At 42.5% G+C, this 17,671-nt stretch overlaps 1 protein-coding gene across 1 annotated transcript in view; it reads right to left on the bottom strand.

Annotated features, from left to right (window-relative positions):
* Positions 1-16,282, bottom strand: part of KLHL29 (kelch like family member 29) — a 303,040-nt gene extending 286,758 nt beyond the window's left edge. The window contains exon 1 of the mRNA XM_029912274.1: positions 15,986-16,282. Coding sequence (XP_029768134.1) covers positions 15,986-16,246 — 261 coding nt within the window. The 5' untranslated portion in view covers positions 16,247-16,282. The remainder of the gene's footprint in view (positions 1-15,985) is intronic.
* Positions 16,283-17,671: the final 1,389 nt, after the last annotated feature.

Below are 17,671 nucleotides of genomic sequence, written 5' to 3'. Positions count from 1 at the left end.
ATCTTTGGCATAGGTTTACATGTGTAAAACCTATATTAATAAAATCAGTCCTTGTTCATTATTTGAACACAAATCCCATTAATAATTCCATTAAGCTACCACTTCAGTTCATTATTTTACCCATTCCCTCTTCACTATATTCACTGTCAACATCTGCTGCTGTTCTTGAGAAAGAGGGTGAGCAGGGCATGCAATTGCATTTGCACTCAACACTGTACCCTTGGCTGGCTGGAAACCAGTGATGATATAAAGGGCATTTCATTCGCTCTTACACAGAGACAGAAAGCGTTGCCTTACAGCATAAACAGCTTCCATCTTAACAGTGAAGATTCATCCCTGAATTCAAACTACCTCATTATCAGAGCTACTCTGCATGCTTGTTCAATACTTACAAGCAGAAACTTTAAGGGGGGGGGGGGAAAGGGAAAGAGAGACATAGCAATATAAGTTTATACTTTGAAAGTAAAAACTTGCAACAGAAAAAAAAATCACTTTTACCATGTTAGGCATTCAGGAAGGCAACAGATAACACAATCCCAATGCACAGCAGTGTCTGTGATGATGAATGAAGAACGGGCACAGGACTCTTAAAAAGGTTATTACAGCAAATTTAAGCAAACCAATTGTGTAGAGAGTCTTGTGAGAGAGCTCAGACGGTCGCTTAACAGAGAAGGTTTTCAGAACTTCTATTCTAATCACCCAGTCTCAGCGCAACTAGCTCAATTTGATTTAACAATCTAAAAGGCTGAAAGATATGGGGAAAAAATGAGATACTTCCCACAATAAATTGAAAAAGGCGGCGTGCAAGCCTATTTAGATCCACTTCTCATAAATGGCTTTTTTTTTTTTGTTTAAACATAGTTAGTTTTGGCTTAGTGAAAGATTTCAGCCTTGAAGACCAATGTCCTTGGTATAGAGATACATACAGAGAAGATGGGCTGTAGCAATGCAAGCCTTTTCACACTGCCCCATCAATGTGCCTTAACTTTGTCCAGGAAAGGCCAGTTCCAAAATAAAAGACTACAAACAAGGATGATGTACATACATGGAGGTGAAATGGACTGAGATCAACAGCTCATTTTACACAGCTGACTGAATAACCACTTTATAGTAATGGTTTCACATTGGTAATAGTGACTGAATCTGACTTGCACAATACCCAGTATTAACCCTGAGCCACTCATCAAATGGACTTGATTAAACTGTACTTCAAGAGATCTGTAGAAGTTTGGCAGCCTGTTAAGGCTGGTATGGTGAGGAAGGTGAGCCACTGGGCCCATACACATAGCAGCACAAGCGAGGAAGACCAAAGTGTTGTTTGTATGTCTTCTTTTGATAAAAAGTCTACCAAACATAACATAGACTCACGGAATTCAGTCCAGGCTCTGTCACGTGGAAGCAAACTACCCATTGCACACACGTTTTGATAAATCCACAAAACACAATATCTGCCACAGGACAGCATCCCAATCATGAAACCATCTATCAACTATGACTGAAAACCGAGGCCCAAACCATCACATCCTGAGATACACACATGCAGGAGGACCACTTGACTTTTGCTTGCAGCGTCATCTCCACATGTGGATTGATACGTAGGTGTTTAGCAGCAGCTATTTGTTGGAGCTGAAAGCTGCACTTGGTTCATTAGATAAACTAAAATGCTGAAGGACAATCAGAATCTGGAGCAGTTTTCTTGCAACCCTACATGAGGGTATCACCGAGGCAGTTTGAAACTCTGTATTCATGAAATGACAGTAATCAGGCGACTTCTGTTAATAAAAGGGATTTGTGATCCATTTCCAGAGAACAAAATGTACAGAAAATTGTATCTCAGGTGGATGGAAATGGAAGAGGGGAGGCGAAAATTGGGCTTAACAAAAAGATATAACCATAGCCTTGGAATTTTCCCAGTCCTGGCAACTAGCACAGGTTTATGGGACCATGGCTGGCAGAAAGAACTATTATTTACTATTCAATGTTGCAGTGAAAGAGTGAATAGACAATCTTGTAAGTGAAAAATCAATTGTGCAGGTAGTGAGAGATGTTTCTACTTCAGCACTTAATTGATAACATGCTCTTTCATACTAGATATATGTCAGCATTCATCCGATAACTAACATGGTCTCTCATTTCCAGACCCCAAAAATTCATTTTCTGGCACCAGAAATGTGTAAGACCACATTCTTCACTCTGGCACGGGAACTGAAGGCATTAGCTATTTGAGGTTCTCTGCAAATCAGTGCCACAAAGACTTCTACTAAACAACAGGAATAGGCTCTTTCTGTGGCTTCTACTGTGTTCCCTAGAACATCAGCTTCTATTTAAAAAGGAAGAATGAGAATCATGAGCTCTCCTGGTTGCAATGACTCTAATCACAATGCAAAACTGATGAACCACTGTCCTACTGAGTCTGCAAGCAGGTTAAAAGAATAGCACAAACAGAGGTGAGAATGTCCCCCACCATGCCCAGATTCATCTCAGTAGGCTGTGAAATTGTGAATCCCAATTACAACCCATTTAACTCATGTCAACATTAAGGCATTTCCATTATGAGCAGAGCTAACCGGAAAACTGTCAAAAACAAATGAAATTTTGTGAAAATATTCATGCTCCTCCTACCCATTTATTTTATTTTCTACCCATTTTATTTCTCAGGGATATTCTCTACTGAGGGATTTACTGCAGCAGCGGGCTGATTTGGATAGTCTATATAGAAATATTGCTGAAATGCAAGGAAAGGTTTACACAGTGGCTGGGAATGCTGGTTCTGTTTTGGTTTTCACTAGGATGTTCCGTAAAACAACATTTTTCAGTTACAAATAGGAAGTGCTGCCTCCAGTAAAGCCAATTAAGACACTGGGAAATGTCAGGGGAATCTGAGTTAACTGGCCTAGAATAGGAAAATTGGGGGAAAATGGCGAGAATAAGGACGTCTCTCCCTCCAATCTGCTGGTTCCCACTGAACAGCTTTGAAAGAAGCCTTGTCCAGTCTTTCTCCAAGGGTAGAATGGTGGCTGCCATGCTGAGCCTGATGACTGGGAGCTGAAAATGTGGGAGGGAAAAGTAGTCAGGGGATCCTGAGGAGTTTGACAGTTATCATCTCTTAGACAATACGTCTACGAAGCCCCTCCCTTGCCAACTCAGCCTCGTGAGACGATCACAGTAAGGAGGCAGACTACAGAAAGACTGAGTCCAGCAATGTTCAGTGTAACTACTTCATGCCATTGCTACAGAGCCAAGCCCTAACTGAAAGCCTCTGGCAGGACCAATCACAAGCTTCTAGAAATTAAATTAAGCAGGAAATACAGAAGGGGGCTATCCTTTATACTATATATATAGATACCTTTCTATCTCTTTGAATCTTTCCTTCACAGAGTCCTTTCTACAGCAGTCTATAGTGCTTCCACCACATATTACATAGGGCTGCTACTCAATGTAACATGTAACATGATAGGCAATGCATCTCACAAAGTCTAGAGGGGAAACCACATATAAGAGGGCAAGGCAAATGGGTAATAGTGAGGGCCTGTCACTGGTTCTCCTTCCCTGAACACAGAACAGAGATCTCCACTCCACTCAGGGCAGTACTTCAGTGACTCTGTATGGATATACTTTGTAAAATGCTTTGGAATCCTTTGGGATGAAAGTTACTCTATATGTATATACTAGTATCGTATAAACAGCATATGTTCTAGAATGTTGCAGTTACCAAGCCAAAAAAGCCTCCATTTCTTGACATATTTGTGCAACAACTTAAGAATAATAAATATTATTCATGTACTGCTCAGTGTTTTGTTTTAGGATTATTATGAAAGATCCAGGATCGCAGAATGTAAAAGTAGCCTTGTGACATGGGAAATTTATTATTTATTATTTATACAGTGGGTGCACTGGACTTTAGAGACAAATGCTGCTTTACAGACAGCACATATTTCTTAATAGAACTTCTCTGTTTTGTTTTCAAAAGTGCATCGGTTTGGAGATACTACATCGCAGTGGGTAACAGGCACATATATTTCAGCCTGACAGCAGCAGAACACAGTTAAAAAAGAAGAGGCAAATAGACTTGTGGGAGAATTTTGAATAGTGAATTCCTCCAACACACCAATTAAAACACATGCCTTTTAGTTTTAGGAAAGTGTGTTTCTTCCAAGAACAAAATGTTATAGAAGCTAACAAAAAAGACCCAGGCTTTTATGACTTGGTAAGTGTTAACCTCCAAGCCAAGAGGAAAACCAACCCTGTAACTGGAAAAATCTACAAGTGAAGCCAAAGGAAACACGGTAAGTGAACCCCCCAGAAATAACATGCAGAGAGGTGCACAGGTCCATGTCCCACTCACCCCTACAAAAGCCCCTACCAGGAGCATCTGGGATTCAGCAGGAGGTTGCAGTGGAGCTCTGCTCTGCTCCTTTGATGGTTTGGTTCCCAGCATGCACTGGGCCGGTGCAAGGATGCAGCCATGTAGAAAACGTCACTGTTTGGGTTCAACCAGCAGCAGGTTTTAGGCAATTTCTAATCAGAAACCTGCCATGAGCCAACAAGCATGCTGTGTAATGCAGCTGCTCCCCAGCTCCTCCCCTTACCTCCTTGCTTTTCCTGACATTGTCCGTTTAGTTCAACACACAACTTAATGGAAGAAAAGACCCTGGTTTTGGCAGACACAGCAAAACAAACTGGTTTGTTTATCAAGAAGGACAAGACAAAATATGTGACTATCAGTGTCCCAAAAGCAAGCATCAGAGTAGATGGAGAAACGCTAGAAGTAAGTCTTTTTACTTATTTAGAGAGTGAGATGTGCAATGATGGTGACACCATGCTAGATGTCAAGTGACAAATTCCAAAATCAGCAAACAACTTCCATAAACTTGAAAAAACTGGAAAAGTAGCATGATTGGCACAGATGCAAAATATTAATTTTTGATACCAGCATCATATCTGGCCTCCTTTATGGAGCAGAATCATGGAAATCCACAGCCAAAATTGATAAGATCAACTCAAAGGAAATGCCTGTGGAAGATATTCCGAGTCCACTGGACAGACTTTCTTACAACAACATGAGAAAATGCAAGTAGAGCAACCAAGTTACAGCATCAAACATGGTAAGAAGACTACAGTGAAACTATTTAGGGTATGCTTTAAGGATGCCACCAGCATGACTTCCACAAAAAGTGATAATATGGACATCACCTGGGAAGAGAAAAAGTGGGCGACCTGGAGAAACATTATGCAGAACAAGAGAGAAAGAAGCCAGATCCACCATCATGACACTCAGACGCCTGAACAGACCAGCACAAGACCAACATGCATTTCAGAAAATAGCATATGCCCTGTGCCCCTGAAGGTGCGGAAGATTAAAGAAAGAAGAAGTGCACTGATTACATTGGGAAATTCCTAAAGAAGGGGAAGCCACACAGATGTCTGGAAGCTGTGGACCACATTAAATAACACATCACATCATAAGGTATTTACCAAATCATGCAAAGCTACTGAACTTTCAGACCCAGTGAACTACAAGGAGGGTAGGGAAAAATGCCCCTGTCTACCCTTACAAATATATCGGTGCTAATGCACCTGGGAACATTGCTCTGATCTTTTGATGTTTCTTGAGACGGCAGATTTAAAAAACGTATAGTGATCCAATTAGACCTGTATGTACAACACTATCCTTCACCTAACAGAGGAAAGGCTTGCAGCTGGAAAACCACAAAGCACAGACAGTGCTACGTTTTAAACTTTTTTTTCCCCTGCAAGTCCTTGGAAGGGTAACCCATTTCCCTAGAACAAACAGTTGTACTTTTTGACACACACAGTCTGAAATCTGACTTGGAATCATAGTAATTTGCCACAGGAAAAAAAAAAGGAAGGCTCTGAAGTGTGACTTTTTTCACCTCTGCACTTGGTCTGTGCTGTTCCACTGTGTCCAGATCAAAAGAATTGACGGACTACCCAAGGAGAACAGTGTTCCATCAGAAATTTTGACAAAAAAGTGCCAGCTGTCAATACCAGACCCCATGAGACCCTACAGTAGCCCAGTGCACAGAAGCTGCACTGCTAGTCACGTATATTTTATCATGGCATATTTACTGTTTTCTAGCAAGCACATATTCCAATATTTATAATCTCTCTTTATGCAAGCCGCTTATGTTTTATAATAGTAAGAGTACATACATTTTAGTGACTGTGTAGAGCAACAAATTGTTGCATGTAATTAGTCATGTACAACATAAGGCACAACTTGAAAAACAATTCATGTTTACTTTTCCTCTGCTTAATCGATATTTTAAATATTTACAGAAGCCAAACACCAGCTTAGGCAGTTATCATCTCAGAACTGAAAGGACAAGATCCTACAATACTAAATACAGCGATGTATATCTGAATACCTGAGTGTCTGTCTGCTATGACCATTTGTTTGGCCAGTGTTTGACTCAGGGGACGGCAAACTTTGGCCCGCAGGCCGGATCTGGCCAGTCAGGGCTTTCAACCTGGCTCTTGGAAGCAGCTGGCACCATGTCTCTATGGTTCCTGGAGAAGAGGGGGACAGAGGGTTCCGTGCGCTGCTCTTGCCTGCAGGCACCGCCCCCCCGCAGCTCCCCTTGGCTGGGAACAGGAAACCGTGGCCAATGGGAGCTTCGGCGGTGGTACACGCAGGCAACGGAAGCGCACGGCGCAGCCGCCTCCCTCCCTCCCACCCCACCCCCAAGAGCCACTGCCGGACATGCTGGCCACTTCTGGGAGCGGCCTGAGGCCAGGGCAGGCAGGGAGCCTGCCTTAGCCTCGCTGTGCATTGCTGCCACCCCTGGAGCCACTCGAGGTAAGCGGTGCTGGGCCGGAGCCCGCACCTGAACCCCTCTCGCACCCCAACCCCTTGCCCTGAGCCCCTTCCTGCACACCATACCCCCCCTCCCATACCCCCTCCCGCACCTCAAACCCCTGCCTCAGCCCTACATTCATGGCCCTGCATACAATTTCCCTACCCTCGGGCCAAAAAGTTTGCCTACCCCTGGCTTGACTGAAGCTAGTTAAAGGAACTGTTTGACTGTGTGTATGTCTGTTTGAAAAGTGTGAGTGGGAATGCTTTGTTCCAGGTGGGCCTTGAGTGGTTGACTGGAGTGTGAACCAGGTGAGGGGCAACTGCTTCCAGTGCCTACTTATCCACATGGGCACCAATGGTACTTCCAGGAATGACCTTGAATGAATCACTGCAGACTACATGGCTCTGGGAAGAAGGATAAAAGAGTTTTAGGCACAAGTGGTGTTCTTGTCCATCCTCCCTGTTGAAGGAAAAGGCCCAGGCAAGGACCGTCAAACTGTGGTAGTGCTTTGGCTTCTTTGACAACGAGCTGATGTTCCAGGAAACTAGGCCATATGGTGGGCGGGGGGCAGTGAAAAAAATCTGGCCAATGCGCATCTAGGCTCAAGTAACGAAGACAAGGGAAAGGGGCTCATTTCTAGAAATTACAACTGCATTAAAAAGGCAAAAAGAAAAGCAACAGGGTAGTCTGCAAAATATCTTCAATGCCTGTATACAAATGCAAGGAGTATGTGGAACACATAGGATGAACTGGAAGTCATGGTAAATGAAGAAAATTATGACTTAATTGGCAACACAAAGACTTGGTGGGACAGACAACTCCCATGATTGGAATACCAGCATTGAGGGATATAGCTTGTTCCAAAAGGATAGGTATGGGGAAAAAGGAGGAGGTGTTGCACTGTATGTCAAGAATGTATAAACTTGCTCCAAGGTCCAAGGGGAAGTGAGCAACAGACCTGAGAATCTCTGGTAAGGATAAGAAGGGAAAAGAACAGTAGTGACATTATGGTGGGGGTCTACTATAGATCACCAAATCAGGAAAAGGAAGTGGATAAGTCATTCTGCAAGCAGATAACAAGATTAGCTAACATACACGAGCATTTATTAATGGGGGATTTTAAATTCCCTGATATCTGTTGGAAGACTATTGCAGCAAAACATAATACGTCCTGCAAATTCTTAGCAACTAGGGGGCTGTCCATTTTGGAACTACTTTTGACCGACAGGGATTAATTAGTTGTGAATGTGATAGTTGACGGGAGAGCGATCGGTGGTCGATTTAGCAGGTCTTCACTAGAAAGGAAGGCCAAGGCAAAGAATGAGTTACAGATAGCAAGAAATGTTAGAGACAACAAGAAGGGGTTCTTCAAATGTGTCAGTTAAAAAAGAAAGATCAGGGATGGTGTTGGTCCGCTGATCAATGGAGAAGGTGAGCTGGTAATGGAAGATTATAGGAAGGCAGAGCTGCTGAATGCCTAATTCGCTTCAGTCGTCTCACAAAAAATAACATATGACTGAACGACCAGCAAAGTTACCACAGACAATAAAGAGGAAGGGATGCAGATAGGGATGAGTAAAGAACATGTCAGAGATCTTCTGACCAACTTGAATGAAATCAAGGTGGGGACAGATAGCTCAGTGGTTTAAGCATTGGCCTGCTAAACCCAGGGGTGTGAGTTCAATCCTTGAGGGGGCTACTTAAGGATCTGGGGCAAAAATCCATACTTGGTCCTGCTAGTGAAGGCAGGGGGCTGGACTCAGTGACCTTTCAGGGTCCCTTCCAGGTCTATGAGATAGGTATATCTCCATATATATATATTTATTTTAGATCAGCGGGGCCGGATGCTATTCACCAGAGGGTACTGAAGTAATTAGCTGAAGAAATCTCGGAGCAACTGGCAACAATATTTACAAACTCATGGATGACAGGAGAGGTCGTGGAAGAATGGAGAAGGGCTAATATAGTGCCCATATTTAAAAAGGGGGGATCCGGCCCATCTAACATTTCTGTCCGGCCCGCCAGGCTCTTTGGTTGCCCCCTTGCAATCTCCGGGCCGCTAAAAGTCCCGCAGCGCAGTGGGTGCTCAGGCAGGCTGTCTGCCTGTTGTGGCCCCATATCACTCCCAGAAGTGGCCGGCTGCTGCTGGCATGTCTCTTCACGCCCCCGGTGGCAGGGGAGACCTCCATACGCTGCCCCCACCCCCAGCACTGTCCTCACAGCTCCCATTGGTCAGAAACTGGCCAATGGGAGCTGCAGGGGCGGTACTTGCAGGTAGCGCACTGAGACCCGCTGCCCTCCTTCCCTCAAGGGGCGCACAGAGATGTGCCAGCAGCAGCCAGGCGCCGCCACTTCTGGGAGCGGCGTGGGGCCATGGTATGCAGGCAGCATGCCTGAGTCCTGCTGCGTTGCCGGCCAGGAGGCGCCTGTGGTAAGCGCCTCCCGGCCAGAGCCTGCATCTCTCACCACCTCCTATACCCCAATCCCCTGCCCTAGCCTGGAGCCCCCACCTGCATCAAACTCCCTCCCAGAGCCCACACTCCTCACCTTCTCCTGCACCCCAACACTCTGCACCAGCCCGGAGGTCTCTCCTGCACCCAAACTCCCTGTCATTCCCCGCACCACCTCCATTAATATAGTAAAAATGTGCAGCCCAAAATTCATGGAGTGGCCCCCCCTGCAAAAATTATTGCCCACCCCTGTATTAATGGAATGATGTCAGATTGGAGGGAGGTCTCAAGTGGGGTTCCACAGGGATCTGTTCTGAGTCTGGTGTTGTTTAACATCTTTATTAATGACTTGGATGGAGGTATAGAGAGCATATTGATCAAGTTTGCAAATGACACAAAGCTAAGGATGGTTGCCAATACTTTGGAGGATAGACCTAAGATTCAGAGGGATCTTGATACATTGGAGAAATGGGCTATAGATAACAAAATGAAATCCAATAAAGACAAATGTAAGGTGCTACATTTAGGGAAGAAAACCCAATGCACAAATACAGATTGGGGGGAAATTGGCTTGGCAGCAGCACTGCTGAGAAGGACCTGGGAATTGTAGTGAATCACAACCTCAACATGAGTCAGCAATGCGATGCACATGAAGCAAATGCAATGTTAGGTTGCATTAACAGAGGCATAATATGCAAATTACGGGAGGTAATAGTACTGCTCTACTCAGCACTGGTTAGGCCTCAGATGGAGTAATGTGTCTAATTTTGGTAACCAATGTATAGAAAAGATACAGAAAAAATGGAAAGGATCCAGAGGCGAGCGACAAAGATGATCAAAGGGATGGAATGCAAACCATATGAGCAAAGGCTGAAGGAACTGGATATGTGTCGTTTGGAAAAGAGGCAATTAAGGGGGGAGGGATAGCTCAGTGGTTTGAGCATTGGCCTGCTAAACCCAAGGATGTGAGTTTAATCCTTGAGGGGGCCATTTAGGGATCTGGGGCAAAAATCTGCCTGGGGATTGGTCCTGCTTTGAGCAGGGGGTTGGACTAAATGACCTCCTGAGGTCCCTTCCAACCCTGATATTCTATGATAGCAGTCTTCAGATACTTGAAAGGCTGCCATAAAGAAGATGGAGAAAAATTGTTCTCTCTTGCCACCAAGGGCAGGACAGGAGGAAATGGGTTCAAACTACAGCACAGCAGATTTAGATTAAATCTCAGGAAAAACTTCCTTACTGTAAGAACAGCAGGACAATGGAACAGACTGCCTTGGGAAGCTGTGGCAGCTTCTTCACTGGAGGTTTTCAAAAGGAGGCTGGATAGCCATCTGTCTTGGATGGTTTAGACACAACAAATCCTGCATCTTGGCAGAGGGTTATATGAGATCAGTGGTTCTCAACCAGGGGTACACATAGGTCTTCCAGGGGGTACATCAACTCATCTAGATATTTGCCTAGTTTTAAATCAGGCTACATAAAAAGCACTAGCAAAGTGAGTACAAACTACAATTTCATACAATGAGTTGTTTATACTGCTCTATGTACTATACACTGAAATTCAGTAAGTCTGCTGAAACATTTTTGTATTATTGTGTCTGATTTTGTAAGCAAGTAGGTTTTAAGTGCAGTGAAACTTGGGTTATGGAAGACAAATTAGACTCCTGACAGGGGCACAGTAGTCTGGAAAGGCTGAGAGCCACTGGACTAGATAACCCTTGGGGTCCCTTCTAATCATATGATTCTATGTACAGTAAACAGTCGGCAGGTAACAGACTGAAGAGTGAGAACCTTTTACCAGTTGAGGTAGGGGAACTAAATTATTTTGGATCTCAAAGGAAATAAATGTGTTAACATTTTACCTCTACAGTATTTTATCTTACTTCCTTTTACAATGCATTCTCCAGCCATACAGATTTGTTTCTCCTTTAAAACAAGAATTTCCTCCACTTTCCTGCTCATTTGTTTTATCTGACTTGGTTAAGCCAGAGCATGGTGAGACAGAGGGTGATTTCTCCCCCTCTGCATTCCCTGTGCTGCTTTCCAGACAGGTTAACAAACGTTTTACACTCTCCTTCTCCCCTCCCACATTTCCTTTGAGCCGAACCACCCTAGGATCAAAACTCTGCTAGCAACAACACACAACCCTCAAATTATATGGGAGCACTGTATACATAGAAGGCCAGGCTCTGATTTCAGTTATTCCCCAGTAAGACCAGAGTAACTACACTACAGACAGTTACCCTCGGTTATGCTGGAGAAAATCCTATCAGAATTTGAGACTGGATTTTTTATACCCATTGTCATAGGTTTAACCTTGAAATTAACAAATCATTAAGCATGTGGGGGCTTAGGAATCAATTCATTTTCCAGGCAAAGGGTTTTTTAAATTAATGCCGAACAAAAAATAATCAGACAGTGCCTGACACTGCACAGATCCTGTTGATGTATCAATCTTTTCAGGCATTTAAAAATAATATCCAGATGATAAAAGTAAATGTTCTATAACCAAAAAATCTCTTGGTAATAAAATTTCAAATTACAGCCCATGACAACACTTCTAAATTGCAGCTGTGATGCAGAAGCTTTGATGGAGAAAATTGTACAAGTAACATAGAAAGTAATTTGGAAAAGCAACAGAGAATAGAGGTGCTGCTAATATGAACAGATAACATGGTTGGAATATTGTGTGGCGCCCTTAATCGGATTCTAGAGTGTTTCATTGCCAATATCTTAAATAATGCTGCAGTTTTATGGGGATTTCCTTGATAGTTTCTACTAGCAAATAAACCCCTGGGAGAAAAAACTAAGCCAAATAATCATACGCGATGGGAATAAGAGTGTGTCAAAATGAAGCTGCACATTGCCCTTTAGTGCTATGAGTCACCCGCTTTCTCCTGCCAAACACTTCAGCAATTAAAGGACGCCAAATGCAGAAAGTACTCCACAACTGGGGATTTTGACCCTAGGATTCAGAATGAGCCATCCCCAGGTGGAATCTCTGTGGCCCAGTGGCTTGCACACAGGACTGAGAGTCAGGAGCCCCAACTTGACAAAAAGATGAGAATACTTGCTCAGTGACCTTGAGCAAAATCACAATTTCTCTGTGTCTCAGTTTCTCGATCGTTATATAGGGATTATATTAACATACCTTAGAGGGGCATTGAGGCTTAAACAGTGTTTGAAAAGTGTTTTCAGAGCCTCAGATGAAAAGGGTGACAGTAGCGTAAAGTCCTTTTTTATTTTTTTGTTCAGTAAAAATGAAAAAAAAAATTACCACATTTTTCTTTTAAATAACCCAGGCCAAACACGCAATTTTTCAAGACAATAAGAGACAGGTACGTGTGATTTGTGGAAAGGAATTTCACTTGCAGTTAGCAAGTTATTGGTATGTCCGGCGAGTAATATTTAAACACTGAAGATTTGCATCATATCTTTAGTAATATAGTCTGTCCACACACATATCAATGTTTTGTCTGTGATGTGAAGCACAAGTACTTTTGGGGCCACCTTCTAGGAACACAGGAGTTGCCATAATGAATCAGACCTGTCTAATCCAGTATTTGGTCTCCACCAATGGCCAACACCAGATGCTTCAGAAGAAGGTGCAAGGAATCTCACAGTAGGCAGATGTGGGATGACCTGCATTCCATGAAGGTTTCACCTCATCCCTAATAGTTAGAAATTGTCTTAAACCCCAAAACATAAAGTTTTATATCCCTTCCAGTACTCTTTTTGTTACCATTAGTTATTATAGTTCTGGATATTCTTGTTATAATCTTGTCTGCTCAGACTAGATATTCTAAAGGCCCTTCTGGACTTAACATCTATGGATCTTTGAATTCTGGGACTCAATGACATCATGTCACAATGAGTTCCACAGTTTCATGACATGTTATGTGAAAATATATTTCCTTTTATCCATTCTGAATTTTTCACCTAGGGTTTCAATTAATAAAGAATAAAAGGATGGAAATATACACCGCTACCTCGATATAACGCCACCCCATATAACAAATTAGGATATAATGCAGTAAAACAGCGCTCCGGGGGGGTGGGGCTGTGCACTCCGGTGGATCAAAGCAAGTTCAATATAATGCGGTTTCACCTATAACGCGGTAAGATTTTTTGGCTCCTGAGGACAGCGTTATATCGAGGTAGAGGTGTAATTAGTAGTGGTCAACAAGATTTTATGTACAATAAGTCTTGACAAACAAACCTGGTATAATTCTCTGATGAGATCACAAGTAACTGCGTAGATGTAATATACTTAGACTTCTGTAGGGCAGTTAAAAAATACCAATATACACTATCAATAAAGCACATGTTAATTGGATTAAGGCTGACAGATCTCAAAGAGTAGTTGTCAATGGAGAATCATCATTGAATGGAGGTGTTTCCAGTAGGGTTCTGAAGAGATCAGTACTAGGCCTGAAGCTACTCAACATTTTCATCAATGGTCTGACCATAAATATAAAATCACCATTGAAAGCTGAAACCAGATAAATTCAAAGTAGAATTAGACAGACATTTTTAATAGGGAGGGTCACTAACACTGGAACAAGGTAGGAAGAGAGCTACCAGATTCTCCATCTCTGGATGTCTTCAAATCAAGACTGGATGCCCTTCTGGAAGATATGCTTTAGCCAAACACAAGTTATTGGGCTCAATATTGGGCTAAGAACTTGGTATATATCTGTTTTTAAAATAGACCAAGCAACTGTACATTCTTCTGGTTTGTGATTTTCCATTTACATGGATTTAAATTTTTATGGTTAACCATTAGCTGGATAGTCAATGGTTGGAGGCAAACTCATCGGTTTGGGATACTACTAATCAACTGAGCTGAACCACAAGTGTAAATCTGCAGTATGCGAGACAGAGAGCACACTTTTTCATTTACAAAACTCTCTCATGTAGTTTGTCGGAAGTTTCCTAGGCAACACCCCCTTACATCAACTATTCAGATTCCGCACCCACTTCTGTTTCCAAAGTTTTTCCCCCTCTCAATCCATGTGGTTTTAGTTGTCAGACTTGCTCAGGTAATCCTCAGCAACAGAGGAGAGAGTGGGGACACTGGGACTTTTTATACATGAATTTGATGGGAGACCACACAGGCGATTAGCAGCTTTCCTGGTAAAGATCATCCTATATCACCTACATACCGTCTGTTTTCTTCCCATTGATCTAGTGGTGTCAAAACCATTCTTACTAGTAAAACTCATCTAAGAAATTGCCTAATAAGATAATTTAGAAAATGCTTCACATTTAACATATGATCACAAAACACTTAAAATGCTGATCTTTCCCTCCCCCCCCCCCCAAGAAGCAAACACGTTAGTATCATAGCTCAGCCTCAATGGGCTGTTAAACATCTGCAGCAAAGGCTGATCAACCCCAGCCAGCAGCTGGACTTTTAGCAGTACAGAGGTCATGATAAATGAAACCACTGTGCTGGCTTCAAAACTTGCTTTATAATCTTCTCCAGACAAAGCGTGACCAAAATGCATCTATTGTGGAGGACATCTGGGGAAATCCCATATTCATTTTCATTGGGAACTTACTGCCTGTTGTCAAATAAAAATAAATGAAAAACACTATGGACCATTTTAAAAAACATTCACACTGTAAACTTTGGCCCACTGTTTCCTTCTGCAGCATTGACCTTGTTTTTCTACTGTGTGAAAAAAAATCAATATGGTATGGTATTGCAGTAAAATTTCAGCTTGTTCTTGGCTTACTTTAAATAACTTCATTGTCTTCTTTTCCCCTGTCTGCGTCTGTTGTATTTGGCACTTGCATTTATTAACATGAAATCAAGTTGAAAGAAAAATTTAAATATCATAAAAAGAAAAGCAGCAGGGCATCTGGCTCGCTTGGCTAAAGCCACGGATACCTTTACAATTTGCTAGGGTTTTCCACCACGCTCCACCCCCCACCCCACCCCCAACTTCAGCTTCCCTAGTCAATTTTGTATGCAGGAAGGCAACAAACAACTTTTCACCGATATAAAAAATTTTGCTTTGTAGACTTAAGAGGAGCTACAAGTTAAAAGAAAGCCAAAAAACACTACTAGTCCGTAGAATAAAATCAATAAAAAACCACTAGTGATTTTATTTCTTTGCTTTTTAACATTTTCTTCCTTCTTGAACTGTATTTATGTATAAACCAGACAACCTTGTCTCAACTGTGGGTTCCCATTATTCCTATTATGACGTTACAGATGGCAATGTGGAAAGGCACTCTGGACGACTTATAGGAAAGGGCCAAGCAACAAAAACAAAAAACCCCTATGCACTTTGCTCAGTTTCTGCTCTTTGTGACATAAAAATAGATCTGCGTAGGAAAACTGTGGCTCCATTTGGAACACTCCTCGGGTAATTAGACAAACAAAGTGGATCATTCCCAACAACAAAACTGAGAACTAAGTGCTTCAGAAAAATTAATAAAAGCATGAAACTCATTCTGTGATATAGGGAACTGATTGCTCTCTCTGTTCAGCGATGGAACGAAGTGGGAGATCCGCCAGCCCATGAAGGTCATCTTACTATACAAACAGCACACATAATGACCAACAGAAGGAAAAAGGCAAACGGCCATTGGACTTCTTATTCCCATGGCACATCATAAACAAGGGGCTTCTGAAGGGGACAAGTGTTGCCCCATCTGTGGTTTCCTCTAACTCATCATTACTGAAAACAAGTAAATTCTTACTTTGGTAGTTGAACCTGCGGATGAGTTGGCCACAAGGCTCGTTATCACGTCGCTGTTCACTGTGGTGCAAGCAGCCGTGGCTGGAGTAGGTAGTCGAGAGGGAACAATTGGCAAAGGCAACAGCCCAGGTCTGTTGTTGCAGTTGCTGCTCGCTGTACTGTTACAGTTACTGCTGTTCACATGATTCCCATTGGAGCTCCATTCTCGGCGATCCCACCCAGTGCGATAATCTCTTTCAAATCGGCTGTGGTGCCGTGACATCTCGGTCGAGTATGGCTTCTTCTCAAAGGGAACTCAAGAGCTCGCCTGAAATGTTAAAAGCAAAGAGGTGTTATAAAGTAAGCCCAAAGCAAAACTCCTACTCAATCATTTGGGCCAGTCCCGCCAGTCGCCACCATGCCTATTTCGCAGTACAGGTGAAATTGTGTCAGTCAAACATCAGGAGAGGGGATTATGTTTGTAGCAATCTTAATTAAAAATCGAAATGAGAGAGTTAGGATACTGACTGAGCATGTGGTGGAGAGAACAGTCACTCATTTTCCAGGGAATTCCACACGCCCAAACTTTCTAGCAGGATCTCAAGAGACAATACACAAAGAATGAAACACCAAGTTAGAACCAATTCATCATCCAACCTCTCTGACAGCTTCCTAAAGATGTCCTTTTGAAAATTAAATCTTTCATGGATCTTGCACCAAAGAAATGTCCACCCCACCAATCCCAATGAGGGGAAGATGAAAAGAAAGCCTTTATATTTGTCATTGCTCCTGCCGCTCATTTATTTCAACACATACAGATTCATAGATCCATTCATAGAGTTCATTAAGTCCGGAAATGACCATTAGATTGTCCAGTCTGACTTCCTGTATATCATAGCCCATTAAATTTCACCCAATTACCCGTTTCTGAGCCCAGTAACTTGTGTTTGACATCCAGACTTGACTGAAAGACATCAAGATGAGGAATCCACCACCTTCCTTGGTGGTTTGTTCCAATGGTTAATCATCCTCATGGTAGAAATTTGAGCCTTATTTCCAATTTGAGTTTGTCTAGCTACAGCTTCCAGCGATTGGTTCTTTTTACAGTAGAACCTCAGAGTTACGAACACCAGCATTACAAACTGACTGCAGGGCCGGATTTCCAATTAGTCACAGGAGGCATGTGCCTAGGGGCACCAGCATTCTAGGGGCACCTTACCTCTCTAAAACTGGGTGCAACACAAAGGTCAGCTGTAGGCGGTGGGCACTTAAGATGCTGTGCCTAGGTGTGCGGAAGGTGTCAATCTGGCCCTGACTGACTGGTCAACCACACACCGCATTTGGAACTGGAAGTATGCAATCAGGCAGCAGAGACCAAAAAAAATAATTAAATAGAGTACAGTACAGTCCTGTGTTAAAATGTAACCTACTAAAATAATAAAAAGAAAGTTTACAAAAAAGATTTGACAAGGTAAGGAAACTGTTTCTGTGCTTGTTTCATTTAAATTAAGATGATTAAAAGAAGCATTTTTCTTCTGCATAGTAAAATTTCAAAGCTGTATTAAGTCAATGTTCAGTTGTAAACTTTTGAAAGATCAACCATAACGTTTTGTTCAGTGTTACGAAAATTTCACAATTACAAAGAACCTCCATTCCCAAAGTGTTCGTAACCTCTGAGGTTCTACTTCATATTTCTCTCTGCTAGATT

The sequence above is a fragment of the Terrapene carolina genome, unplaced genomic scaffold (assembly GCF_002925995.2).
Source record: "Terrapene carolina triunguis isolate 2854851 unplaced genomic scaffold, T_m_triunguis-2.0 Scaffold42, whole genome shotgun sequence".
NCBI lineage: Eukaryota > Metazoa > Chordata > Testudines > Emydidae > Terrapene > Terrapene triunguis.
Note: the sequence above shows the minus strand (reverse complement) of the source record. Positions and strands in the feature narration are given on the sequence as shown.